The sequence below is a fragment of the Mrakia frigida genome, assembly GCF_051309035.1.
Source record: "Mrakia frigida strain ATCC 22029 unplaced genomic scaffold BDY24scaffold_5, whole genome shotgun sequence".
Taxonomy (NCBI): domain Eukaryota; kingdom Fungi; phylum Basidiomycota; class Tremellomycetes; order Cystofilobasidiales; family Mrakiaceae; genus Mrakia; species Mrakia frigida.
The window spans coordinates 916,759-941,149 of NW_027481276.1; the positions used below are offsets into that span (position 1 = coordinate 916,759).

The following is a 24,391-nucleotide window of genomic DNA, read 5'->3' on the forward strand; positions in this document are numbered from 1 at the left end:
GGTGCTCGGAGCTTTGGAGGGCTTATCAGGATCGAGGATCGGCAATCAAGGAACGTGAGCCCTCTCCTTTTGCCCCCACTGCTTGTGTTGAACTCGAGCTTCTACTTCGCTGATTTCCTCCTCCCTTTCATCTTCACAAGCCAGTCTACGCTCGCTCGAGCTTAAACGGACGAGGCCCTCGAGCACCTCGGTTCTCTTTCTTCCCTGCGACGCGCCGCTCTCATGGCAAAGTTCCCAAGATTCGCTAATACCAAGGCGATCCTTATCACGAGGAGGACTTCAAATCCTCCATCCGCGGAGAATATATCTTGGCCGAAACTCGAGATTTGAGCTCTCGCTCGCTCGGAACTCGACACCGAGGACGCGACCTCCAAGTTCGGTCTCGTCCTTGATTTGCCTTCGAGCTGGATCTTGACTTTTTCGAGCTCGTTCTATCTTCTTTCCTCCAACCAGATCTTCCCTTTAGACTTCTGGTGGGCTTCATCTCTGCATCTCTCCCTCCCTCCTCCAATGCTGACCTCTCTTCTTTTTCTTTTCCGTCCGAGTCAGATCAACATGCTCTCGTCCCTCCTCACCGCCGCCTCCGTCGCCCTCGTCGCTACTGCTTCTCCTCTCTCCCTTCGAGCTGTTCCTGCAAGCACCGACAACGTCACCCTCGCCGTCGTCCAAGCCGCTCCCATCAACTGGCCTGCCCCTCTTCTGAACAAGGTGCGAAGCTTTCGTGTTGAACACCGTCGTCGCATCGCTGATGACCGCTCTCGTCTTGCTTCCCTCCTCACAGAACTGGACGGGAGTTTCCCTCGACATCAACGCCACTACCCTCTACGGTATCCAGCTCATCGAGGAAGCTGCCAACAACGGAGCCAACTTGATCGCTTTCCCAGAGACTTGGTGTGAGCTCACTTTCGTTGCTTGCCTCTTCCTTCTCGAGCTCACCTGCCTCCCTCACCCGATCTTCCTTCATTCAGTCCCAGGATACCCCAAAGGAAACGACGACGCTTGGATTCGAGACCACGCCGAGAGCTTCATCGGAAACTCACTCGTTGTCGGCGACTCGAACTGGCTCTCCCTCCTCGCCGCCGCGAAGAACAACTCTGTTTATCTCGGGCTGGGATTCTCGGAGAGAGATGGAGACTACATCTACATGGCGCAGGCTCTTATTTCTCCGGAGGGAGAGGTTCTGATCCACAGGCACAAGCTCAGACCTTCGGGAGGTTCGTTCGTTTCGGTTTCCTTCTTTCTTGGACGTTGAGCTAACATCGTTCTCTCTCGCTCTTTCCAGGAGAGCGAAGCATCTGGTCGGATGGTAATATCTCTCAGCTCAAGGTCGTTTCCACTCCCATCGGAAGAATTGGAATGCTCGAGTGTGAGTTTTTCTTTCTCCGCCGGGTCTTTCTCTCGTTCATGATCCTGATCCTCCCCTTCTTTTCATCTCGTCTTCAGGCTGGGAGCACTCCCACCCTGCTATGACCTTCAACGTTCTCGCTCAAGCTGAGGATGTGAGTCTCTTGGATCATCTCTCTGTTTTTCGTTACACTCTCAGCCTCGTCGATGAGGACTGAAGCCCGTTCGTTCTGCTTTCTAGATCCATATCGGGGCCTGGCCTTACACTCCCGACTACAACAACTCCGACTCTCTCTGGTTCGAGTCTGCTGAAGGTCAGTAAATCCCTCTGGATTTCATCTCTTCTCAATCGTCGCGACGTCGGCTAATCTCCCCTCCCCTCTTTGTTCGTGCTTGCATCCACATTGATCTCTCTCTTTTTCCCTGTTTCATTTACCTTTACACCAAAACTCCGACTCAGTCAACAACGCCTTCGCTACCACCTACGTCGCCTCGGGAGGAGCCGTCTTTGTCCAACCCACCATCGGATTCGCCTCGATCTACAGCGGAGGAAAGGTCTTCTCCTCCTCGGGACAAGACTCTCAGATCTACGAAACTGTCCCCATCATCTACACCTCTGTCAACGCTACCGCTTTCGCCAACCAGACTTCGACTCGTGAGTCGCATCTTCGCCTTCGTCGTCTCCTCTTCGTCTCGATCTGCGTTCATTCTCGAAGAGCTGATCGCTTTTTCTCGCCTTCCCTTCATTCAGCCGACGGAGAGCAGAGCTGGAACATCCTTCAGGAAATCAACGCTGGTTTCGTTGCTCAGAACATCTCCAAGGTGAGCTCACACTCAGCCTCCTGTCTCCTCACAATCGAATGAACGCGTCGCTGATCACTCCCTCGCTCTCTTTCCTTCTCTTCCAGGCCAATGGAACCTTCACCACTCGAAAGATGACCAGCATTGCGTCCCTCCAGGCTCTCTCTTCCAATGCTACCATCGCTGCCCTCGGTAACGCGTGAGTCCAATCTCCGCGTTGCTGTTCGAACCAAATTCGACGCGTCCAAGCTGACCGTCTCCTTCCCCCCTCCCTCAGATCTCTCGCCACCGCCTCCGCCGCCGCTCCTGCTTCCGCATCCGCCACCGCTTCAGGCGTCGTTGCCCTCTCGACCAGTGATGGACCCGTCTCGTCGTCCGTCGCTCGAGGACTTTGGCTCGTCGCAGGATCTGCCGCCGTCGCTGCTCTTCTTTAAAGTAGGGAGCTTCTTGCATAGACGATCAATGCCCACACGAGTTACGGCACGCTGATCTTTCTCTTCTTCTTCGTTTCACAGAAGCAGATTCGGAGCTGAGTTCAGGTCGAGAGGAAGAGGAGGGAAGAAGGACGCGACGAGAAGGGAGGATTCGGTTGTCGGCTCGAGTTGTATTGATGGAAAAGCTTTTTCTCTTGTGAAAGAAGTCGTAGCCAAGAAGAACGTGAGATCGTTATATTCGTACAACTAGAACGAGACTGCTAGACTACTAGACTGCAATAAGAAACGGATTACGACTTTGAGCTCGAATCCTCGATGTGTTCGACCTCATGCTTCCTTTCCTCGGGCGTGGTGGTGTTGACGTGGCTGAGGTTTGGGATGCTCTCCTCTGCGTGGGCTCGAGGTGGGGAATCGAAGACGACTGCGATCTCCTCCAAGGCTGTTCAAAGGAAGGAAGAGAGAGGGAGGGAAGACAGTCAGCGCGCGTCGAGTGAGGTAATGAGAAGAGAGAGGAGAGGGAAGATTCGACGAGGAAATGGGGAAGAGACGCACTGTAGCCTCGAGTCTCGGGGTACCAAAGATACTGAGCGACCAGCAAGAAAGCCAGGATGCCGATGTAGACCTGGGGACTCAACACAAAGATTGATCAGCGACGAAGAGGCGACGGCCCGAACTCGTCTGCAGGAGAAGAAGACGCGAACTCACGAAGTAGTACTTCCAACCGATGGCTTCGAGAGCAATCGGACTGCAAGAGAAGACGCAACAGAAAGTGTCGAGAAGGTCAGCATCTGACGTCCTGGTTTGCAAAGCAGAAGCGAGAGCTCGAAGGGAGTCGAACTCGACTCACTTGACGAGCTGATTGATTGACAGAGCTACGAAAGCCGTCGTGACGACTACTGCGAGACCTTTGGATCGAATGTTGAAAGGGAGAATCTCCGAAGGGTACGAGATCGTCAAGCCAGTGTAAGCTGCAGGAGCAAGAAAAGGGGGAGAGCGAACAGAGAGGCAAGAGAAAGAGATCAGTAATGGAATCGAAACCACGCCGGAGCTGCAGCTTTGACTCAGAGATACACAACGATGGATATACAACTTACCAAGATCGTAGAAACCAAAGAAGAAGAAGAGGAAGGCGACGACCGCGTTTCCGACGGACGCGTTCCCGTTTTTAGCGAAGGTTGCTGAGAGAGCCGTTATGATGGAGAGAGTGGCGAGCCTGTAGGCGACGTGTAGAAGCACAATTAAGTTGTCAGCCCTCGAAGTTTGCTCTCGCAGGGGGAGGAGAGCGAGACAAGCAGAGAGAGGGAAACGACTCACATTCCCGACGTGCTCGTCAACCACAAAGGTCTCCTTCCCACTCGATCGACAAGAAGAGATCCTCCGATAGCAGCGAACCAGTTGAAAACGGAAAGCCCTCCGTTGAGACCTGCGATCTGACCGGGAGAAGTGATCCCAACCGTTCTCAAAATCGGGGCAAGATAGTACGTGATGATTCCCTTGAAGAGAGAAGGAGAGAAGGTCGATCGACGGTCAGTTCGTCGGGATAGATGAGAAGAATGAACGAAGGAACGCACTACTCCGTTCAGTTGAGCTGAGCGACGAAAGCAAGGAACAGAGGAAAGTCAGGGAAGAAAGAGAGCGAACCATCGACGCGTCCTAGAAGCCAGCGACTCACAAGCAGCTCCGATGAGGATACAAAGGGACAACCTCTTCCTGTTTCCAGGCGTCTCGTATAGATGAGTCCATGTCGTCGATCTGCTTGCCTGCTCGGAAAGAATCGCTTCCTTGATCTCCTCGAACTCGAACTGAACCAACTCGTCTAGTTCGTCACCGTTCGAGTGCTGGATGGGGAGGAAAGAGGAGGGAAGTCGAGGTTAGGCTTCGAGAGGTTTGATCGCAGCAGAAGCAGGAACAGGGACGAACATATCGAGCGAGAAGTTCGAGCGCTTCCTCGTTCCTCCCTCTCGAGACGAGCCATCTCGGAGACTCAGGAGCTGGGTAGAAGAAGACGAGGACGAGGATCGAAGAAACCGCTTGAAGGAAGACGGGAAGTCTCCAAGCCCAGTTTCCAGTCATGTGAAGAGCTGGAGAAGGTAGAAGCCAAAGGGGCATCAGTTGTTTGAAACCGTCGACGATGTTCGAAGAGAACGAGTCGCTCGACGCACTTCCGTAGGTCACCCAGGCAGCGATCATCGACCCGACGTAGTAGGTAGAGTTGAAGAGAGTAACGGCTGAAGACGTGCACGAGCGAAAGGAGTGAAGCGTCAGAGGGGAGGGGGAAAGGAGCAAGCGAGAGAAAGGGCGACGGAACGTACCAGGGCCTCTGTATCGAACATGACAGAGCTCAGTCGCCAGAACAGAGGCTTGTCCGAATTGTATTCCACTCCCGACTGTGGGGGAAAAACAGAAGGGAAAGGTGTGATCAGGATCCGAGGCCCGAAAGCTTCGATTCGAGAGCAAGGTGAGACGCGTCGCTCACTTCCGATGAGAACTCGAGATCCGATGAACTGGTTGACGGTGACAGAGAACGTTTGAAAAAGAACACCGGCGATACTGTTGAACGTACGCCGTAGAGAAGGGAAGAGTCAGATGGATCATTCGCAAGGAAACGAAGGAAGCGAGGAAAAGGGGAACGAACCAGAAGACCGAACCCCAGAGGATTGGACTCTTCCTCCCGTAGCGATCTCCCAAGTAAGCTCCGAGAGGACCTCCAGGAATGGCTCCGAAAGACTGAGCGGCTGTCATGAGTCCTCTGGAAGGAAAGCAAAGCGGCGAGATGGGAGGGTTCAGCCCTCCTTCTCTTTCCCAACCTCAGCGAGCCTCTGAAGCCCACGGAGAACTCACAGAAGGACTCCAGAAGGCTGCGACGAAAAGGGTGCAGACGGAAAGTTTCAGCGAAAGAAGTCGAGCCTGGACTTGAGCCCTGAGGGGACCAAACACCAGCGCGGGTCTCACCGTGTTGAAGTAGTCGTTCCACTGGGAAAGAGCTTGGAGACCGTTGAGAAGGGAGCCGTCGTAGCCTAGAGTGATTGCTGAGAGGAATGTCCAGAGAATCCTGAGGAAGTGAGAAAGAAGAAAGAAGAGGGAAGGGAGGACGTGAGCTCGCTGCTTCTCGGACCTTAAGCCGACCTCTTCCTTCTTCTTTGCTCGAGCTAGGAGAGCGACAGAAGACGAAGCGAGGAAGATTCGAGGAAGTAGAAGAAAGAGGAAAGGAAGGGAAAGGAAAGGAAAGGAAAGGGAACCCACCAGATGTTGAGTCGTCTCAGCCCTCTATCCAACCACCAACTTGAGTTCGTCCCGTTCGCTTTCGATTGCCATGTCTCGGAAGGAAGAGAAGAACCATCCGTCGTAGTAGGAGAAGGAGGAGCCATCGGGGAGTGTAGGATTAGGTGGTGGTGGTTGGAGGGTGAAGGAGAAAGGAGGATGTTTGGCGCAAGGAACGAGGGTGTGTCGGAGAGAGGAGGGAGGGAGAGAAGAGGGAAGGGAGCAGATTGGTGAGCTTTGGTCCTTCTTTTGAACTTGAGCTTCCCACTTGAGTTTCCGTCCCGACGCAGCGATTGCTGGATAGAGAGGAGGGAAAGGGCCCTGCTTAAAAAAAGATGCGAGAAAGTGTGCGAGAGAGCTGATGCAGTTGGGCGACAAGGAAGGACGAAACCCACCTCAAGAAGGGCGAGGGGAAGACCTCGCGCGATCGAGAGGTCGAGCTGAACGTTCTCTTTTCTTCCTCTTCAACCAGTGAAACAACAACCGCAGCGTCTATGTTTACCCTTATTCATCAACTTGAAACTTGCGCTCAGAGAAATCGTTCAGTCAAACCGCATCGAATTTCCGTCCTCCTCTTCGCCTCGACCTCGACCACTCAACAACTACACCCAGCCGCCGGAGCGTAGAGCTCTCCCGTCCTCTGCGATGGATCGGGGAAGGGAGCTAGCGGTGGAAGCTCGTCAGGGTCTGGAAACGACGAGCGAAGTGGGAAGGAAGGGAAGGTCAGCTCGATATCTTAGGCCGCCGTTCTTGGACGCGCCACTCACAGAGTTTCCCAGGGTTCATCAAGCCTAGAGGATCGATAGCGTTCTTGATCGTTCGAAGGAGAGAGATTGTCCCGACTCCGAGTTCCGTCGTGAGATATTCCTGCGAGAAAGAAGCAAGCAGTTTCGAGTCAGCGACGAGGGCGACGAAGAGAAGGAGCCAGCGTTGCATACCTTCTTGTTCGCTCCTACACCATGCTCTCCGGTACAAGTGCCCTCCATCTGTTGGGAAAGGAAAGAGGAAGGTCAGTGTAGCTTCGAAAGGGAAGAAAAAAGGAGAAAGGGAGAGAGCTCACCTCTATCGCCTTCCAGATGAACTTCTTCATCAACCCATGCATCTTCGGCAGCTCCGATCGATCTCTAAGGACTACGTTCATATGGATGTTCCCATCCCCGACGTGACCGAGGAAGGGAGCGTAGACTCCGGCCTCGTAGAGAAGAGATTTACACTCGGAAATGAAATCTGGAAGTCGAGAGACAGGTACGCAAATGTCGTTTCCGTAGATCATTGGAGCTGAAGAGTTAAAGAACGATGCTTTACTGCTCTTTCACTTTGGGCGAAAAGAGGAAAAGAAGGAGGCGAGGAAAGGGAAAGAAAGGACGACGCGTCGAAACCCACACGATTTGAGACTCACTTTCGTACCCGCTAGCCGCCATCGAAGCAAAAAGCGCTCCTCTCCTAGCTCCCCACAGTAGCTCGCTCTCCTTCTCCGTTGTAGCGAGTTGAAGAGCGTCGCCTCCATGTCGCTTGATGATGGTTTCGACGGTTTTAGCGGATTCGGCGATGAGGACGTCGCTCCCTTGAAACTTGAAGAAGATGGTGTCCTTTACCGAAAGAGGAGACGGAAGAGAGCCGAGTTTGTTAATCTGGGAGATGCGGAAGATTCGCGAGATCAGGGGGTCAGCGAGAGTCGAAGGAAAGAAAGAACGACGAGGAAAGTTGGACGGACGGCTGCGATCTGCAGGTCGTCAAGCAGCTCGACTGGAGAAAAAGAACAACTGATCAGATCTGTCTGAACGACTCAATCTCTGAGCTGAGCCTCTGGGATATCTTCGTCGACTCCTTCGCAATGCGAAGAGGAAAGAAGAATCGAACGCACCACACTGAACGACGACTCCCTCTCCCAAAATCTCAACGACGGCCTCGACTGCCTGCTTCACGCCTGGGAAGCCAACCATCCCAACTCTCGTCGGGAGGAGGGGAGCCAGTCGAACGGCGACCTCTGTGATCACGCCGAGCGTTCCCTCAGCTCCGATAAAGACTTTTGTCAGATCGGGTCCTGCTGAGCTCTTCCTCGCCCTTGAGCGCGTCTTGAGGACTTGGCCTGAAGGAAGTACTGCTGTGAGATTGAGAAACCTGGAAAACGGAAGAGAATCGGGTAATCAAGGTCAGCAGCGAGGGGCGAGAGAGCAGCGAAACAAAAAAGGACTACCATTCGGCTCGAGCAGTTCTGAAGAGATGAAGAGAGCAGTTCAGGTCAGGTATTCAGTCTCAAAGGGTGTGGGGGAACTAAGCTTACCCATATCTAACGGTATTCGTGCCTGTAGAAGAGAAAGGAAGGGAAGTAAGCGTGAGTTCGAAGTCGACCGACGCGTCGAGACAGACCCACCAGAGCACCCCGTCGAGATCATGCCTCCAATTGTAGCTCCAGGCCCAGGGTCCAGAGGGAGGAAGAGTTTATGTCCCAACCGAGCTAGCTCATCATTCAGCTCTTGATATCTGCGAGAGAGGGAGGGCATGAGCCTCGACGCACTTCCCTTCGAAAGAGGAGCTAAGAGACATACGAGATCCCTGGCTGAACGACGCAATCTCCATCGGCTGAATTTATCTTGATGATCTTATTCATATGGCGTTGAAGATCGATACAGATTCCACCATAGGGCTGAGCGGGGAGACGAGAAGGAATCAAAGGTGAGCTCTCTCTTCCTTCCCTCTGATGTTCGTCGAGGAAGTTTTACGCTACTCACAGCGTTGAACTGTCCTTCGACCGCTGACCCAGCTCCATAGGGAACCACGGGAACTCTGTACTTCCTCGAAATCTCCAGGATCTTCTCGACGTCGCTCTGATTCGAAGGGAAGACGACGACGGAGGGGGGTTGGGAGGCGAGATGGGTCCAGGTTGATCCGCCGTGGAGGAGGAGCTCCTCTGGATCGATGGTGAGGGTATCGTTCTCCTCTGAGAAGAGAGATCGAAGTTCTTGGACAGCGGATTTGTAGTCGGAGGGAGATCCATAGCGATGAGCTCGAGCGACGGAGAGGGAGGGCTGAAGCGGAGGGCATTGATGATGGATCGATGAAGCTTCTAGAGCTACCGGTGGGGACGAGGAGTAGATGAAAAGAACTCCAGCTGAGAGAAGAGCTCCAAAAGTGCCTGCGAGGAGGAGGGAGCAGGCGTTGGGTGGACAGGAGGTGAAGGGAAGAGGGGGAGGGGGAGGAGGGAAGGACGAGGTCGGTGAGCTCGCCTCGAGCTTCGGGTTGGTTCTGAAGGATCTCCGAGAAAAGAAGCCATGGTTTGACCGTAAAATCACGGAGGGGGAGAAGGAAGAGGAGACTCGAGTGAGCGGCATGATGTCGCAGTTGGAGGATAGGCCCCATTTCGAGAAGAAAGCTTCAGGGAGGGAGAGACGGCGTCAAAGATAAGCCAGCGAGGGGACATCTCCGTCTCTCTTTTTTCTTTCAACTGACGGAGGAATAGAACTTTAGGGCAATTCAAGAGAGAAAAATGTTACCTTTGAACAGCGCTTCACATACATCCGAAATATGGACAAAGGAAAAGAGGAGAGGACCTCGTCTCTCGTTTGACCCTCTGCGTCGTGCCGCCGACTCCCTCGAACAGGAAGAAGATGTGCTCGTTGAAAGTACGGATCGAAGCTACCAAAAAGAAAGCATCGTGAAAGTTCCCGTGCGAGAGATACAAAAGATCGACTAAGAATACAACGAAAGAAAGAAAACGAGCGAGACCGACGCGTCCTCGAGAAAAAGAAAGAAGAGATCTAGAAGCAATAGAACTGATGCCGAGGATGTAACGCGCATGGAAACAGATATGAGGGGGAGTGGTTTAGAAGATGTTGTTCTGGTATAGAGGCAGAGGCGGAAAGAGGCGTCAGTAAGTCGTTCGTTGGCTCCGTGCGACGCGATGGCTGAATCAACTCACCGCCAGTCTTCCGTACCAAGTAGCAGCTCTCGGCTCCTCGTAGGCTTCAGCCTCAATCTCTGCGATGTTGGTGATGTAGTCGAGGGAGTCGAGGCTCCTCCAAGTCGTTTTCGAGATGACCTTCTTGCCCACGAAGAGGACGGGGAAGATGACGAGAGGAAGGTAGTCTAAAAGTGAATTGAAACAGGTGAAGATGGTCAGTATATGTAAAAGATAAAGATAAGTAACATCGGGAGAGCCAAATCGGAAAGGACGAAGAGAACAAGGGACGAAAAAAAAAAAAAAAAAGAAGAGGCCGATCCGACTCACTCGTAATGAAAGTAGCGGTGTCCCAGCTGTCCCTCAGGAACACGGTCCAAGCAGAGAAGAAAGAGATGATCGCAATCATGACGATTGCATACCAAGCTCCCCAGTAAGCGAAAACGGACTTGTAGGGGAGCGTTGATCTGTCGAAGCCCTGAACTTCCATTCCACCCCGGAACCGAAGGTAAGTGACCGAGATGGCGAACCAGGACATCAAACCAGCAAGAGCAGACATGTTGGACTGTTGAAGTGACAGTTATAAGGTCGGATGAGTCGTGAGCTGAACGAAAAGAGAACGACGAGGAAGAGGGCGACGAGGGAGGAAGACGAGACTCACGAGCCATCCGAAGACCTGTCCTGATCCAGTACCGATACCCATGTAGGCCAAGAACGAGAATAGGGATGCTACGATGAGAGCGACATAGGGGAGTCCCGACTTGGTGGTTCGAGTGAAGATCTGGAAGGAAAGGAGAGACGCGTCGAAGTAAGCGTTGATTTGCGTCTCGGATCCGTTCTGCTGAAAGGACTCGACGAACCTTGGGGAGGTCTCCATTGAGGGCAATTCCGTAAAGGGCTCGAGATGAAGTGTAGAGATCGGCAGAAGCAGCAGACCAAGCAGCGGTGACTATTTGGAGAGGGCGAGTCAGATCAGCTCGAGTCGTCGCGTCGAGAACGAGAGAAAAGTGCTCACTCAGACAAGCGTTGATGATGGAGGGAAGGGCCTTGATTCCAGCCTCTTCGATGGCAATAACAAAGGGGGAAGCTTTGGCATCAGAAGTCGTTCCCAAGTTTTCGTTGTCGGACGCGACGATGAGACCGATGACTGAGAGAAGAACGGACGTCAGTCGAGCGTTCTGGGAGGCGTTGCTCTCGAAAAAGAAAAATCATGCTCACTGAATGTTCCGAGTACGTAGAAGAGCACTACGAGAAGGAAAGAGCAAAGTATCAGCCCGGGAAACGAAGAGGAAACGAACAGGGAGAGAAAGATCGAACGACGAACAGATTCGGATGTAGACCTTCTTGATGGCTCGGGGAAGGTTCCTTCGAGGATTGACCGCCTCTCCAGCAGTGATGGCGACGATCTCAGTTCCGATGAAGGAGAAGGCAGCCTCTGGATCACGAGAGAGATGAACGGAGGAGGTCAGGTCTGCTGCGACGCGTAAACGAGGAAGACGAGACGAAACGCACGAGTCAAAACACTCCAGAATCCGAGGAACTGTCCGAGACTTCCATTGATGCCTTTGTACTGAGTGAAAGGACCAGGGTTCTTCCAGTCTGAAGAAGAAAAGAAGAAAGGGAGAACGAGACGGAGGCGAAAAGGATCAGTGGGAATTTTCGACCGGCGAAGCTCGGGGTTATGTACGAACACGTAAATCCTTTGTAGCCAGTACTGGAAGGTCCAGCTCCACAATTGATGGCTATTCCAACGAACTGAGAGGGAAAGAGCGTCGAAGGTCAGCCTCGTCGAACACGCGTCTCGACGACAGAACGGAAGGAGGGAGAGGGGGAAAGAGCGAGAACGTACGATGAGGACTGTGATGGTCAAGACCTTGATCATGGAGAAGAAAAACTCGGCCTCTCCGTAACCTAAGATAAAGAGAAAGAAAGGGAAACTCAGAGTCAGCGATAGAATCTCGACTTCGAGCACCCGTCCGTTTGTGAAGGGCTCACCTCGAGCTCCACATAGGTTGATTCCGATGACTACGACCAGCGCTATAGTGATCCAGACACCGTTGTTTATCGAGTCAATCCACTGGCGAAAGGAAGATGAGAAAGGGACGGTTGATCAATACTGGGTCGAAACCGAACGAAGTGAAGAGAGGTCTGAAGGACGAACGTAGTTGACGAGAACAGCACAGGCAGAAAGCTCGGCGGGAAGAATGATGAGCCAGTTGCTGAAGGGGGGAAGGAAGGGAAAAGGAAGGGAAGAGCTCAGCTGCCATTGTCGAGAGACGGGGAGAGATTGGACGCGACTCACTAAGCGTAGTTGAAGGAGAGAGCAAAAGCCCACGCAGGGTCTACGAATCGATGAGCAAGAGCGATGTGACCTCCTTCGATGGGAAGATACGAGATCACTGGGAGATCGAAGGGCAAGAGCAGAAGTCAGCGTCGTCTTCGCATCCATCTTCTCTCCTTTTTTTGCTCACTCTCTCCCAATCCGACCATGACCGAGAAGCACACTGAGCCCATGATTGTGTAACCAAGAAAGAGTCCGAGAGCTGATCAAGAGATGGAAGGTAAGCTGGGGCGAGATCTGGAGAGGAGAGGATTGAAGAAAGGAAGACCCACGACCTCCCGACGCCAGAGCACCTCCGGTTCCGAGGAACAGACCTGAAAAGATGACCGAAGGTCAACGGGGAAAAACGGAGAAGAGGAAAAGAAGAGGAACATACCTGTGCCGATAACTCCTCCGATCGAAACTGAAGAGCGAGGGGGAAGAAGTCGAGGGAAGCGACGCGGTCAGTTTAGCTCCTCAACCGTTTCCACGACCAAGATCGAACTCCTAGCTCCACTAAGAAAGCAGTTTACTCACTCATAGCAATGTGTCGATTCTGCAAAGACCTCTTGAGATGATGCTGTTCAGGCTCGTCTTCGGACGCAGGGAGCACGGTGTGACGTTGGATGACCTTGTCGCCGTCAAAAGAGTTCTCGTAGGTCTTCTCAACGGGCTCGAAAGCACCACCTTTTGCTTGAAATGCCATTTTGAGGAAGCGAAGTCGAGGAAGTAGACGAAGAGGGATGGGAGGGGGCGAAGAGGGCGACGAGCTCGGAAGTCTGAAGGTGCACGGAGTAGAAACGAGGTCAGCATCAGAGGATCTTCCGAGAGGGGCTAAGGTAAGGAGAGGATCAGAGATGAGCTAACCGAGAGGAGGAAGGGCGAGGAAAGAGACTGGAGGGGGTAGGAGGAGAAGGGGAATGATGGTCGAGGGAAGGAAACGAGATCAGCTGTCGAAAAAGAGAGCTCTCTGAAAGAACCGCGCTCTAATCTAGAAAATCCAACCTGCCCAATCTATGAAGACGTAAATAGTATAGCAGAGTCTTGAGCAGAGGCCCCGTCAGCCTGTTTTGACCAGAGGGATGACCGACCCAAATAGCCCTGGAGGACGTCGAGGTTCGCGAGGGAGCAGAGACAAGGCGGGAAGACTTGAAAGTCTGCCAGTCAGCGATGAACAAGTCGAAGCTTCTCTCACTCTTTGAGAGCGGAAAACCTTCAAAGACGAGGGACCACGACTCAGACATGACGCGACTCCCCTCGCCCTCCCGCAGATCTCCTTCCCCCCCGTTTCCGCTCCGCATTCCTTCTATGAAAGGTGTGCGTTGAGATCCCGTCTTCCTCTACTTCCTGTTCCTTCCCCTCTCCAATCTGTTGGCCTACGTCGGTGCGAAGGAGATAGCGGTTGAGCTCCAAAAAAAGGATCGCAGCCGAAGGCAAGAAGAAGGAACAACGGCAGGTTGAAGGAGAGCGTCTAGAAGTTAGAAAAACATCAACCAGTCAACGGAGAGTTAGCTGACACCTCTTCCTCTTGATGGACTTGCTGCCTTGAAGACGAGCTAGGCTTGAGACTGAGGACGAGAAAGGAGAGGGAGGACAGATGGAGGAAGGACGGCCGAGCTCACACAGAACCGTCGAGCTGCGATCCCGACGAAGCTGCAAGACTGTTTAGACGGCGATAGTCCTCTGGCCATCGAAGTGTTTGGCATGTACGACGTCGCTTACTTTCCGTGCTGAAGAGAAAGAACCAAAAGGGAGGAAGGAAGAGGGAAAGGTCGGCCGATTCAGGTGAGCTCGTTTTCTCCTTCCCTTTCCTTCCCCTCCATAGCTTGCCCTAGCTCTTCATCCCGTACAAGGGAAGACTCCGCCTCGCACTCTCCAACATAACGTCTAGGAGAAGCTTGAGATTCACCTTAGACGTGTCGAAAAGAGGAAGAGCGAGTGCAAGACAGGGAGAAGACGAGAAGAAGGCAGTCCTCGACCTGCTCCCTCCCTTCACTCTCCGTCGCTCGATCAACGTCCTCGCGAATTTGAGAGTCGTCTTTGCCTACGTGGCGGATGAGATGGATAGAGAAGAGGTATTCGATCTCAGATTGAGCAGCTGGTGCCTCTGTGTTGGTTGTTAGAGGTCAACTCGATCCGTTAGTTTGTGAGCTCGAGGCTGAGCTCAACCCTTTCCCTCTCGTTCTTTCACTCCTCTCGTTTTCACTCCCAAGCGGCAGATCTCGAACAAAAGTGATGAAATCATTAACCTAACTACCTAGACCCGTCAGAGATGAGCTCAGAAGACCAAGCAAATCGGAACCTAAAGCAAAAGCAGCCACACCGTCTCCTCCTCCTCTCCCTCTCAATGAAACGTCGCATGCTCTTGAGCGAGAACGACGAACTCCCTCTTCCTGTTGATCGCATCAGCAATCGCATCCTCGGCCTTGGCCGTAGCGAGAGCGACCTTCTCGACTGCACCTCCCGAGTGAGGGACGAACGAGTGAGGATGGTGAGGGACCGTCGTTCGAGCCTGTTTTCGACGCGTCGGAACAAGATGACTCGAGTCAGTGAGGGCAGAACAGAAGGAGATCGAAACTGAGCGTACCTTGAGGAAGTCTTGGGTAAGTTTCTGCATCGATTCGAGAAGGGGGAGAAAGCAGGTCAGTCGAGGATGAGGAAAGCGACGCGTCAGACGAGAAAAGAGACTCACAGCGTTCTCTGTTTGCAACATCTGCATCTCAAGCGAGGGAAGCTGGAACTCCTCCTCCATCTGAGCGTGATCGAGGAAGGCTTCGAATGCTTTGTCGACCTTGGAGTTGTAGGAAGGGTCGTTGAGTTTGGCGGAGTCTGCAGCCGCGACTAGGGAGATGATTCGGCTGTGAGTTTCTGTGAGGATCCCAAGGATCGAAGAAGGGAATAGGAAGAAGTCAAGTCAGAATTAAAAGCAGAAAGACAGAGACGAAGCAGTCGTTCGAAGTCAACGAACCCTGATCGAGCTTCAACTCCTCGACGACCATCCCCTTCTCCCTCAACATCTTGTAAAGAGTCACCTCCCCAGCTTCGAGATGGACGACGATCTCTCGAACGAGAGTGTTGACGATAGCGAGCTTCTGCTCGTCGAACTCGGCAACCTTGAAGCGATTGTAGAGATCTCGGACGTTTTCGTGCTGGTTTCGAAAACGAATGGGAAAGGAGTCAGAGCGATGCGACGAAACGGGAGTGGCGAGAGGACAAACGTCGATCTTGATCTCATGAAAGATGTCGAGAGAAGTGCCGGTAGCCATGTTCGTTGGGTGAGTGGGAGAGAAGAGGAAGGGGGAGAAGGGAGAGCTGGACAGCCGATTGGGACGGAAAAGAAGAGAGCGAAAACAGTCGACGAAGGAGGGGAGTTAGATATCTGAGATACGAGTGAAGAAGTTGACTGAGCTGTCGACTCACTAAAAGACAGGAGAGAGGGAGGTGGGTGGGTGGTGGTGTTGGAGGAAGAAGAAGGAAGAGGTTGAACAGCCGAGTCCGAACTGCGTCAGCTTTTACTGCTGTGATCACGAGCACATTTTTTTCTCCTTCTCACAGATTCCAACGAGCTGGGGAAGGCGCCAAGAGGGTAGGCGAAAGAAAGAAAACAAGGAGGAAAGAGGGAGATCAGAAATCAGCGACGCGTCGGTCTCCCTCTCCTCCCCCCCCTCTCTCTAAAACGGTACGTGCGTATCTGGGGGAGACCTTGAAGGCCCAGATATGTTTCAAGTCCAGGGTTCCTCTCGAAAGCACTTCCAAAGGGCATCTGGGAGCAAGATGAAAGCAAGTGAGCGACGCGACGCGACGAAACCGACTAAACGAGGCGCTCCCACCACGGGTTTGTTTGATTCAAGTGTTCTCTTATCATGAGGGCATACAAAAAAGGTAAAAAGAACAAGTACATAGGCGTTGGCCCAGAAACAAGAAACGAAGGGGGAGGAGGAGTTGACTGGAGAAAAAGGGTAGAAAGCTGCTTCGACGACGTCGATTATACGACCAATGCATCCCTCCTGTTCTACACCATCATACCGGCGATGGTAGCAGTCTGGCACGTAGAAAGGAAACCGAAGATGACTGTGAAGGAGAGAGAGAAAAAAAAGGGACGGGGGAGCGTCAGACCGCGTCGTCGAGAGGTCGACGGAGGGAGAAGAACGAGAGAGCAACTGACGAGCTGAAGGAGCGATAACAGCGATGATCTTGGCTCTGGAAGGAGCAAGACCTGAAAGAACTCCGATCTGGATACCGAGGGATCCGACTGAGGGAAGGCAAGAAAGAGGAGGGAAAACAGTCGGGTCAGTTTCTCCTCCTCTACCTTTTCCCTCGTCAGTAACTCACGGTTGGCGAATCCAGCAAGGGAGTAGGTAGCGATGAGGTAGCCACGCTGAGTGACAGCGGGAAGATCCGGGTCGGCCATTCTGGTCTGAAGAGCGAGGTAGGCGACGAACCTAGTGAGGGAGAAAGGAGAGACGCGTCAGTTTCTCGAAGTCGAAACGAAAGCTGAAGGCTAAGACTCACTCGTTTCCGAAGAGCTTAAGCCCGAGGAGCTGTCCGACGAGCAGGAGATCCTGGTTGGGGACTCCCATGAGCCAGGCGAGAGGGTAGAAGATGTCTGTGGGCGTGAAGGCGCGAAGTCAGAAGGAGGCGACGACGGATGGGAAGAGAGCGACGCACACTGGAAGATGAGCTCGAGAGTGAGCTCGTTGATTCTGAAGACCTTCCCAATCCAAGTGAGGACTCCATCGACCGTGTAGAGAAGAGCAAGGACGACCTGAAGAAAGAAGAAGGGGAGGAGAGCGAGACGCGACGGGAGGTCAGGTTCGATCCTCTTCGTCGTCTGATTTGAAGCAGAGGTGGGCTTACCAAAACGTTGCAGAAGATGAGACCGGCGACCTTGAGTCCGAACGAAGCTCCGTTGGAGAAAGCGTGAAGCTGAGAGGAGAAAGAAAAGAGAGTGAGGATCGGTTCTGAATCGACGAGGAGGACAGAGCGACGTACCATGTTCGCCTCCTCGTTCGTCTCCTCTCCTCTGTCTACAACGAGTCGTCCAAGAGTGACAGGGTGGTCGTCCTCAGGGTATACGACCTTTGAGATCGCAATGGACGCGGGAATCGACATGATGGAGGCCGTGATGAGGGAGGAAGCAGGTACGCCGAGGTTGATGTATCCCACGAGGACGCTTCCTGAGATGGTCGAGAATCCAGAGGTCATGGAGAGGTGAAGCTCGGAGGGAGTCATCAAGTCGACGAAAGGCTTGACCAAGCAGGCCGACTCTCCTTGTCCGACGAAGGGAGAGGCGGCAGCGATGACAGCCTCAGCTCCACTGATCTCCATAGCCCTGAAGAAGAGCCAGGCGAACTCTGCGATGGACGATGAAAATACAAATCAGCTCGGTGTCGAAGAACGGAGGAGGCTGACGGGAGGTTGGCGACGCGAAACCGAATCCCCAGTCCAGAACCGGATCCCCTTCAGAAACAGCAGGAGAGACGAAACTCACTTCCGATGATCCAAGACATAGCACCGATGTAGAAGAGCATGTTGATGAATGCGATGAAGAAGATGACGGCGGAGAGGGCTGGGAGGGGCAGAAAGGCGAGCGAGGAGGTCAGCTTGCGTTCGGATTTTCTGAGCTCAAGAGAAACGAACGAGGAAGGGAACTCACTTCCGATGGCGAAGTATCCAGCGAAGGATTCGTCCCAGAAGAAGACTCCAGCTCTTCCTCCCCTGTAAGCGGAAACAGAGACGAGAGAAACGCGATCAGCGATGGATTCGTTCTGCGGTCAAAGATTCAGAAAGATGCTGCTTACATTTTGAGGAAATCAGCAGCGGCCAAGGCGATCCACTTGAAGAGGTCAAATCCAGCGGAGGTCTTGAGGACGAACATGGCACTGGAAGATGGAAGAGGGAGATGGAGGAGAAACGGAAAAGGGAACAAGGGTCAGCGAGAGACGAACCTCGAACTCGAGCTCTTTCCTCCGAGTCGTTCTCGAGGCCTGATCTACTCACATGGCCTGCTGAAGGACGAGACCGACGATGACGGTGTTCCTGAAAGAGAAAGAAACGAAGAAAGAGGGTCAGCTTCTGCGAAGGAGAGAGGCAGGAAAGGATGGTTTGAAGAGCTCACCATTTCACCAGTTTCCTGTTTCGAGAGCAGAGGTAGTAGATGCATTGGAATATGAAGAGTCCGAAGACAGAAATGGCTCGCTGTCCGTAGGTAGTTGCCTAGGAAAAAGCGGGAAACGCGTCGGATCAGCTTTTCCAGTCGTTCCTTTGAACCGTCCCTCTCACCCTCGTCGTTTCTCACCTCAGGAAGAGGGAACCCGAAGGCAGATCCGAACACGAGGCCGAGGAGAAGAAGCCATCCGAGGGTGAACCGAAGCATTCTGGGGAGTTTGAACCAAGGGACGGAAACACAAGAGGTCCAAGCCCTTCCAATCGGCTGGAGGAGGGAGGGAGAGAGGGAGATGAACGCGTGAGTTCGAAATCGAACAGAGAGTTTGAGGAGGAACGATGAATAACTCACAGCTCCAAAGATGTTGGAATCAACGAAGCAGAAGAGGACGTTCAAGATGATGAACCAAGCGATGATGGTCCTGTTGGGTAGAGAGGCGGGAAGGGGTAAGCGGATGGGAGGAGGTGTGAAAGGGAGAGGAGGAGAGGGGAAGGAGCCCGCACGATTGGATCCATCGATGCCTAGTCTCCTCAACGGCGATGCTAGCAGCCCACCTGGATGAAGGAACAAGTCACGAGGAAGTCAGATTAGTTCAGAGAAGAGCGAAATGGAATGGAGGGCGAGGAGAGGGACGAACCACCCGCACACGACGGCTGCCCACAAGGGCAACATAATCTTCCGCCAGAACGACCACTCCATCGTCCTCCAAGCTTTTCGGTTGTGGACCTAGAGTACATCACGAGCAGATAAGAAGCGACTCGAGATCAGTACGTGTCTACATGACTCGAAAGGATGGGAGTGAACGAGCGGGAAGGTGACTGAAGAGGAGGGAACCTGAAAAAGTTGAGCTCACCTCCAAATCGTCTTCCGCGAGCTCATGAGCGAGCGTCGCATCGTGAACGGCCTGTTCCTTCTCCCTAGAGTTCCTCTTGGTGATACCAGAGTCCGAGCCGAGCGAGGGCGATTCTGAAGAAGGGTCGTAGGTTTGCTCTCCGACGGGGAGGATGGCTGGAGCCTGAGTGGTTTGCTTCTCGATGTCGGCCATGGTTTTCTGCTGCTGGAGTTGGGAGCTTGACGACCTAAGGAGACGAGGGTTGGAGGAGAAAGAGAAGGAGGAGAGGGAGACGAAGGAGCGCTCGATTTGGTTACGGAGGAGTAGGGGTCGGACGAGTAGGTTGCTGTCGATAGCAAGGTCTCGTGAGAGAGCGACGGTCAGTTCTTCCTTCCCGCTGAGGGTTTCCGCAAGCTTGGAGAAGCAGGTGGGGCCGTAGATCCAGACGTCCAATCCATCCTCGACAAGTCCAATCCGCGAAGGAGGACGAGGTCAGGTTGATTCTCTCCTTTCCCTTTATTTTAACGAACGGAATCTCTCTAGAGAACAGACGTCGAAGATTCAATGTAAGCTCCAGTTCGGTGGTCAAGTTTGTAGAAACAGAGGTGAGCGAGGAGAGGGGTGGATGATCGTTGAGAGGGAAGGAGGAGGGGGAGGTGAGCTTTCCACTTTCAAGGACGGATTTGGCAGCATCGGCCTCGGCGCCCCTTTCCTTTTTTTGATTCAAAAGGTTTTCCTAATCTCCGGAGGCAGATCTGGGCTTCCGAGCCTTTGCCGAGTAGAAAATTGGAGGACGGAGTCAGATTTTGCTTCGAAGGGAAGAAGCTCAAGCTCGCCTTTCCTCTCCTTCCCTCCGAACTTCTCTCCTTCTTCATCTCTTCTTCCTTCGCTCCAGAGCCACCTTCTACACTCCCGGACCTGTTGGATACACCGACCACCCTACGGCTACTGCCGTTCAAGCTTTAGAATGGAGGAAGCGATGAAGACGAGGCTGAGTTCTTCCTTGATGGAATAGCTTTGACGGTAAATTTGTACTATATAAACACTGTATCTTCCACGCATCCTGTTCGAAAGTAACAGCACAAGCATAGGCGTTTTGTCTCGTACAGCAGTAATTCGTAAAGATCGTTTCAGCGTCGAAAAATCAAAACGCAAGATCGACGACGCGTCTCCTCCCCCTCCCCTTCGTCTCAGCCTCCCGGTTCGTCCCTCCCTCTCCTCCCCATCTCTCAGCCCCTTCCTCTAACCTCCAACCTACCCAACAACCCTCCATCCCTTCCCGCTGCATTCCTCCTCCAGCAAATCCATGTCGTTGTCCAACCTTTCCAAGACCCCTCTCACCACCGCCTCCCCAACAAAGTACCACCTCTCCTCCGTGCTCTGCAACCTCCTCACGAGCGTCTCGGTCTTGACCCAGTTCGTAGGAGCTCGGATCCCTGGGATTCTTGGTTTCGAGGCAGCGCGTAAGCGGTCGGATTCGATTCGAAGGAGTTGGAAGAGGAGAGGACCGAGGGTTGCGAGGCAGGTGGGAAGGTAGAGCGATAGAGATGGGGAGGGTTTGGGTTTGGAGTTGGTGGAGCGACGGTTGGGTTTGGGAGTGGAGTCGTTCTTGTTGAACGAAGAGGAGTTCGAGAGCGGTTGCTGTTGCTGTTGAGCGAGAACGACGAACACCTCTCCCTCCCTGACCAAAGCGTGCACCGTCTGTTCCATCAACTCCTGCTTCTTCTCTCTCCTCCATTCACTCCCTTCTCCACCCTTCCCGTTCAACCTCTTCTTCCAAAGGACCCTCTGCTCCGCCCTGCCCAACCCGACGAGTTCCCGTCCTCCAAAATCCCTTGCGAACGAGCCGGTGATGCGTTTCGGTTTGGCTCCTCCTCCGGATGATGAGCTCGGTGTGGCAGAGGAAACGATCCCGTTTAACCGATCCTTGACGGCTCCTTGAATGACTTTCCGAGCGTAGATATCGAGGGAGCGGACTTGGAGGAGATGAGCGACGGAGAAGGGTGGGAAGGGTTCGGGTTCTGGGGAGGCGTTGAAGCGGGAAGAGGAAGGATGAGGCTGAGCTGAGGGTGGATGGTGGGAAGTTCCGTCTTCGTCGGAGTCCGAGTCGGGGTCGACGTCCCAAGGTGAGGAGGTTGGCGAGGAGGAGGAGGACGTCGACGCGAGTTGAGATTGTTGAGGATTCCTCTCCTGCGGGCTCAACCACTTCCCGACCTCCCCACCGTCCTCGAAATCTATTCCCTCCCACTCTTCGTCGACGATTCCTCTCATGTAGTCTAGGAGGTAGGTCTTGAGGCCGTCCTCGGACGCGTCGGAGGCGCTGATGACGAGAGGGTCGGGGAGGGAAGAGGGCTGAAGGAAGGAGAGAGTCTGGTCAGTCACAGTTCTACGAACATCAGTTATAGAACCCAGAAGACTCGACACTCACCCTGCCATTCCCAGCGGATTTCAACTGACTGCTCGACGGGTCCGAAGCGAACGAGCTGGAGAACGCTGCCGACGACTGAGGCGACGAGGGAGGTTGAGAGTACGAGATGGATCCTCTTCTTCCTGAGACCGAAGATGGAGGTTTAGACTTGGTAGGAGTGGTGAGAAGAGGGTTGGAAGTTGAAGTTGTGAGGAGTCGCTTGGGTGTTCGAGGAGGAGGAGGAGGAGGAACGGCGAGCTTCTTCTTCTTTGGAGGAAGGAGGTCGGATTCGAGGTAGAGCTCTCGGTCGAAGTCTGGGTAAATCTCCTTGTGAAGGCGGCTGACGACGAGGATATGACGAGCTTCTTCTTCTGGCCCGACGGCGACTGAGAGGCGAAAGGAAAGGAAAGGGAAGGAGATTCAGCTTGGTCGTCCCTTCCTCCTTTCCTTCGCCTCCTCCCCCATCCCTCCGAGCCCTCGAGATACTGACCTATATCCTCCTCCCTAGCCAACCCAACCGTAACTCTGCCAAACTCGTGCTTCAACGCCCCCGTCACCCTGAGAGTCTCTCCGTTCTTGAACCTCGGCGGAGGAGGGATGAACATCGGTTCGTTCTTCTTGGAGTTGAGGTTAAAGCGAGGAACAAAGAGCTTCTCGGTGATCTCGATCAGTTGAGAAGATCCATCGTCGACTGTGTCAACCAGATCGAAATGAGAAAAAATGAGCGGATGCCCTTTGGAGTGAGCTCGAAGAGCAGAAGGAGAAGGATGAGCTGGAACTAACGGACGTAAACCCTCTTCTTCTCCTCCATCACACAATAAACCAAGATCCCCACTAGTTCAACCTTCACGCAAGGAAACGTCTTGAGGGAGAACCTGTCGGATCCAGCTGCAAAAGAACGAAGGGGGAAAGAACGTCAGCTTCGAATCCCCCTTCCTCCCTTCTCCTTCGAGCTCACCTTGTCTCGTATGAACGATCCCCTGAAGATCCTCCCCGAAACAGCGAGCGATAGCTTCATCTCGATGAATCCATGTGTCGAGACTAGTGTTGGTGGGTTTCTTGCGTTTCGGCGGGGAGGGATCAGAAGGAGCTGAGGAGGAGAAGAACCGAGGAGGGGGAGGAGGTTGTTGATGAGACAACGAGGAAGTGCCTTGAAGGCGAAGAGATTGGGAAGCTGAGGGCCGGGGTGGAGAGTGGATGTAGGTGGAGGTGGAGGCAAAGTTGGATGCCATCGTACGGAAGGAGGGATCCTTCGACGAGAGGAAGGGAAGAGGAGGAGGTCGACGTTGGGCGATTCGAGGAGATCAGGACGCGCTTGCTTTCTCAAAGAGTCCGCTGCTCGCCTCTTTTTCTTTCTCGTGTTGAACGTTCAAGATGAGAGTTTCTCTAGGAGAACCAGTACATCTATGAAAGATCCCCCGAAAATCTTGCAATCAAAATCGATTCACGCCGTCCCCTCCCTCCCTCCTCCTCTCCACTCTCGTTCAACGATCCTTCGCCTCCTGCTGAGCAGCTTTGAGCTTGTTGACCGCGTGAATAGGATCCAGTTCCGGATCTGGCTGACGGTAGCTGTTCCCCAGTCGATCGGAGAAGGTGAAGTACTGTTTTGGGTGCGAGAGACCGAGCGAACGAAGCGGAGGACGCGTCTTGAAGTCAGCGAACAGCTTGAAGCGTACACGAGATCCGAAGAAATCTTGATGAGGAAATGAGGAACGGAAGATAAAGACTCACTTGTCCGTAGTTGACGGTAAAGTAGAGATGGTGAAGAGTGTGGTGAGTGGGTCCGTTGATGATCTTTTCGAATCGACTTCCGGTGACCATGTCCGAGTCGTGGATCTGGAGAGCGAAAGAGAAGAGATGGGGCTCTGGTCAGTTTTCGATATCGTAAGAGCGGCGAGAAGGGAGAGAGGACGAACAAAGATGGTCCAACAGTTGATGACTGAGGAGGACGAGGAAACAAAACGACGGGGCGAAGGCAGTTAGCTTTTCGTTGAGGCGAGAGAAGTCAAAGGCAAAAGAGAGAGCAAATGAAACGTTACTCACCGACAAAAAGACCGAGGTAGAGCTTCTTGTGGAGCGGGAAGAGGACGGGGAAGAGATGGTACGGGATCGATTGGACGTATCCGTCGAGAGGGTTGAAAGCGAAGGAAGCGAAGGGAGTAGGGACTGTAGAGGCAAGAGACGAAGACAAGGAAGATAAATTAGTGGGAGAAAGAGCGACTGCTCACGACGCGACGGAAAGAAAGGGACGAGAGGTTCGACTCACTGATCCACTTGTGATGCGACTTGTGGATGTGCTTGTAGATCCTCGGGTGATGCTCGAGTCTATGAATCCAGTAGATGGTCGTGTCCGTGAAGATCAGGAAAGCTGGGATCGACAGGAGGAGGTAAATCCACCCGTACTCCTCGACTTCAGAGTAGAATCTTCCTCCTCCGTTCACCTCCGACAAGAACCAAGGGATCGTCAACAGCACCATCCCCGGAAACCCTGTCATCGACTTCTTGATCTCCATAGCGACTTGTCCGTCGAGGAACCGAGGGTGTTTCATCATGTCGTGGTTGAAGAGGAAGAAGTAGGAGGTGGTGGCCATCGAAAAGTAGAGGAAGACGATTCCGACGAGGGTGAGGAAGTAGAGGGAGATGGCTTGACGAAGGAGGTAGTCGCGAGGCCAGGCTGAGGTGAGGGAGGAGATGGTGTTGAGATCGATGGAAGGGTGAGGGATGCGTTGGTAGAGCGTCGAGGCGAACGACGTGAGGGAGGAGGAGGAGTTGGAAAGCTGAGAAGACGACGAAGCGAGGAAGCTCGTTGCTGGGAGGAAGGAGGTGTAGACCGAATCGAGGAGGTGTTGATCTGCGAAGTCGAGGACGTACTCCATGATGGCGAAGGTGAGAGCTGGTGGGTGAGAAAGCGATCTGTAAGATCCGAAG

General features: G+C 53.3%; 9 protein-coding genes across 9 annotated transcripts; 1 reads left to right on the forward strand and 8 right to left on the reverse strand.

The window, feature by feature from the left end:
• The first annotated feature begins 454 nt into the window (after positions 1–454).
• BDY24DRAFT_439019 (carbon-nitrogen hydrolase) lies at positions 455–2,728 on the forward strand. Its single transcript, XM_076644413.1, has 12 exons — positions 455–473; positions 550–708; positions 782–893; positions 969–1,214; positions 1,283–1,366; positions 1,444–1,499; positions 1,586–1,658; positions 1,805–1,999; positions 2,096–2,166; positions 2,253–2,344; positions 2,423–2,580; positions 2,661–2,728. The coding sequence occupies exons 2-11, from the start codon at positions 556–558 to the stop codon at positions 2,577–2,579; spliced, it is 1,239 nt and encodes a 412-aa protein (XP_076499682.1). The 5' UTR covers positions 455–473; positions 550–555; the 3' UTR covers position 2,580; positions 2,661–2,728.
• A 62-nt stretch (positions 2,729–2,790) lies between these two features.
• On the reverse strand, positions 2,791–6,252 carry BDY24DRAFT_379967 (general substrate transporter). The gene is made up of 16 exons (XM_076639119.1): positions 5,823–6,252; positions 5,532–5,631; positions 5,421–5,437; positions 5,215–5,328; positions 5,056–5,129; positions 4,892–4,966; positions 4,742–4,807; positions 4,500–4,660; positions 4,252–4,417; positions 4,151–4,167; positions 3,894–4,072; positions 3,674–3,792; positions 3,427–3,547; positions 3,285–3,324; positions 3,132–3,201; positions 2,791–3,018 (listed from the first exon to the last, which is right to left on the reverse strand). The coding sequence occupies exons 1-16, from the start codon at positions 5,945–5,947 to the stop codon at positions 2,870–2,872; spliced, it is 1,593 nt and encodes a 530-aa protein (XP_076499683.1). The 5' UTR covers positions 5,948–6,252; the 3' UTR covers positions 2,791–2,869.
• Positions 6,253–6,435: 183 nt separating this feature from the next.
• Positions 6,436–9,200, reverse strand: BDY24DRAFT_406069 (FAD-binding oxidoreductase; the record flags this gene model as incomplete). Its single annotated transcript, XM_076642682.1, has 12 exons — positions 6,436–6,527; positions 6,608–6,707; positions 6,779–6,826; positions 6,901–7,118; positions 7,240–7,429; positions 7,715–7,961; positions 8,038–8,055; positions 8,125–8,146; positions 8,215–8,324; positions 8,390–8,487; positions 8,573–8,869; positions 9,123–9,200. 12 exons carry the CDS (start codon positions 9,198–9,200, stop codon positions 6,436–6,438), a joined length of 1,518 nt encoding a protein of 505 aa, XP_076499684.1.
• Positions 9,201–9,450: 250 nt separating this feature from the next.
• BDY24DRAFT_358923 (amino acid permease) lies at positions 9,451–12,838 on the reverse strand. Its single transcript, XM_076637836.1, has 18 exons — positions 12,596–12,838; positions 12,456–12,482; positions 12,352–12,393; positions 12,210–12,281; positions 12,041–12,137; positions 11,900–11,957; positions 11,734–11,815; positions 11,588–11,649; positions 11,430–11,493; positions 11,251–11,337; positions 11,063–11,173; positions 10,957–10,983; positions 10,754–10,885; positions 10,599–10,687; positions 10,400–10,519; positions 10,069–10,303; positions 9,760–9,926; positions 9,451–9,678 (listed from the first exon to the last, which is right to left on the reverse strand). The coding sequence occupies exons 1-18, from the start codon at positions 12,762–12,764 to the stop codon at positions 9,664–9,666; spliced, it is 1,656 nt and encodes a 551-aa protein (XP_076499685.1). The 5' UTR covers positions 12,765–12,838; the 3' UTR covers positions 9,451–9,663.
• A 1,485-nt stretch (positions 12,839–14,323) lies between these two features.
• BDY24DRAFT_358926 (uncharacterized protein) lies at positions 14,324–15,684 on the reverse strand. The gene is made up of 6 exons (XM_076637837.1): positions 15,479–15,684; positions 15,277–15,370; positions 15,027–15,207; positions 14,751–14,926; positions 14,646–14,669; positions 14,324–14,570 (listed from the first exon to the last, which is right to left on the reverse strand). Exons 2-6 carry the CDS (start codon positions 15,322–15,324, stop codon positions 14,403–14,405), a joined length of 597 nt encoding a protein of 198 aa, XP_076499686.1. The 5' UTR covers positions 15,325–15,370; positions 15,479–15,684; the 3' UTR covers positions 14,324–14,402.
• A 210-nt stretch (positions 15,685–15,894) lies between these two features.
• On the reverse strand, positions 15,895–19,687 carry BDY24DRAFT_236040 (NupC/NupG family nucleoside CNT transporter). The gene is made up of 17 exons (XM_076636672.1): positions 19,078–19,687; positions 18,862–18,950; positions 18,728–18,778; positions 18,576–18,645; positions 18,357–18,491; positions 18,177–18,274; positions 18,059–18,097; positions 17,860–17,940; positions 17,715–17,776; positions 17,550–17,627; positions 17,051–17,412; positions 16,916–16,984; positions 16,727–16,823; positions 16,571–16,664; positions 16,391–16,500; positions 16,224–16,310; positions 15,895–16,129 (listed from the first exon to the last, which is right to left on the reverse strand). Exons 1-17 carry the CDS (start codon positions 19,267–19,269, stop codon positions 16,071–16,073), a joined length of 1,773 nt encoding a protein of 590 aa, XP_076499687.1. The 5' UTR covers positions 19,270–19,687; the 3' UTR covers positions 15,895–16,070.
• Positions 19,688–20,072: 385 nt separating this feature from the next.
• Positions 20,073–21,689, reverse strand: BDY24DRAFT_379978 (uncharacterized protein). Its single transcript, XM_076639120.1, has 2 exons — positions 21,485–21,689; positions 20,073–21,408 (listed from the first exon to the last, which is right to left on the reverse strand). Exon 2 carries the CDS (start codon positions 21,325–21,327, stop codon positions 20,311–20,313), a length of 1,017 nt encoding a protein of 338 aa, XP_076499688.1. The 5' UTR covers positions 21,328–21,408; positions 21,485–21,689; the 3' UTR covers positions 20,073–20,310.
• A 465-nt stretch (positions 21,690–22,154) lies between these two features.
• On the reverse strand, positions 22,155–22,781 carry BDY24DRAFT_236186 (uncharacterized protein). The gene is made up of 2 exons (XM_076636676.1): positions 22,422–22,781; positions 22,155–22,351 (listed from the first exon to the last, which is right to left on the reverse strand). The coding sequence occupies exons 1-2, from the start codon at positions 22,693–22,695 to the stop codon at positions 22,242–22,244; spliced, it is 384 nt and encodes a 127-aa protein (XP_076499689.1). The 5' UTR covers positions 22,696–22,781; the 3' UTR covers positions 22,155–22,241.
• A 166-nt stretch (positions 22,782–22,947) lies between these two features.
• On the reverse strand, positions 22,948–24,339 carry BDY24DRAFT_337081 (sterol desaturase family protein; the record flags this gene model as incomplete). Its single annotated transcript, XM_076637265.1, has 5 exons — positions 22,948–23,064; positions 23,195–23,299; positions 23,380–23,402; positions 23,507–23,629; positions 23,730–24,339. The coding sequence occupies 5 exons, from the start codon at positions 24,337–24,339 to the stop codon at positions 22,948–22,950; spliced, it is 978 nt and encodes a 325-aa protein (XP_076499690.1).
• Between the last annotated feature and the right edge of the window lie 52 nt (positions 24,340–24,391).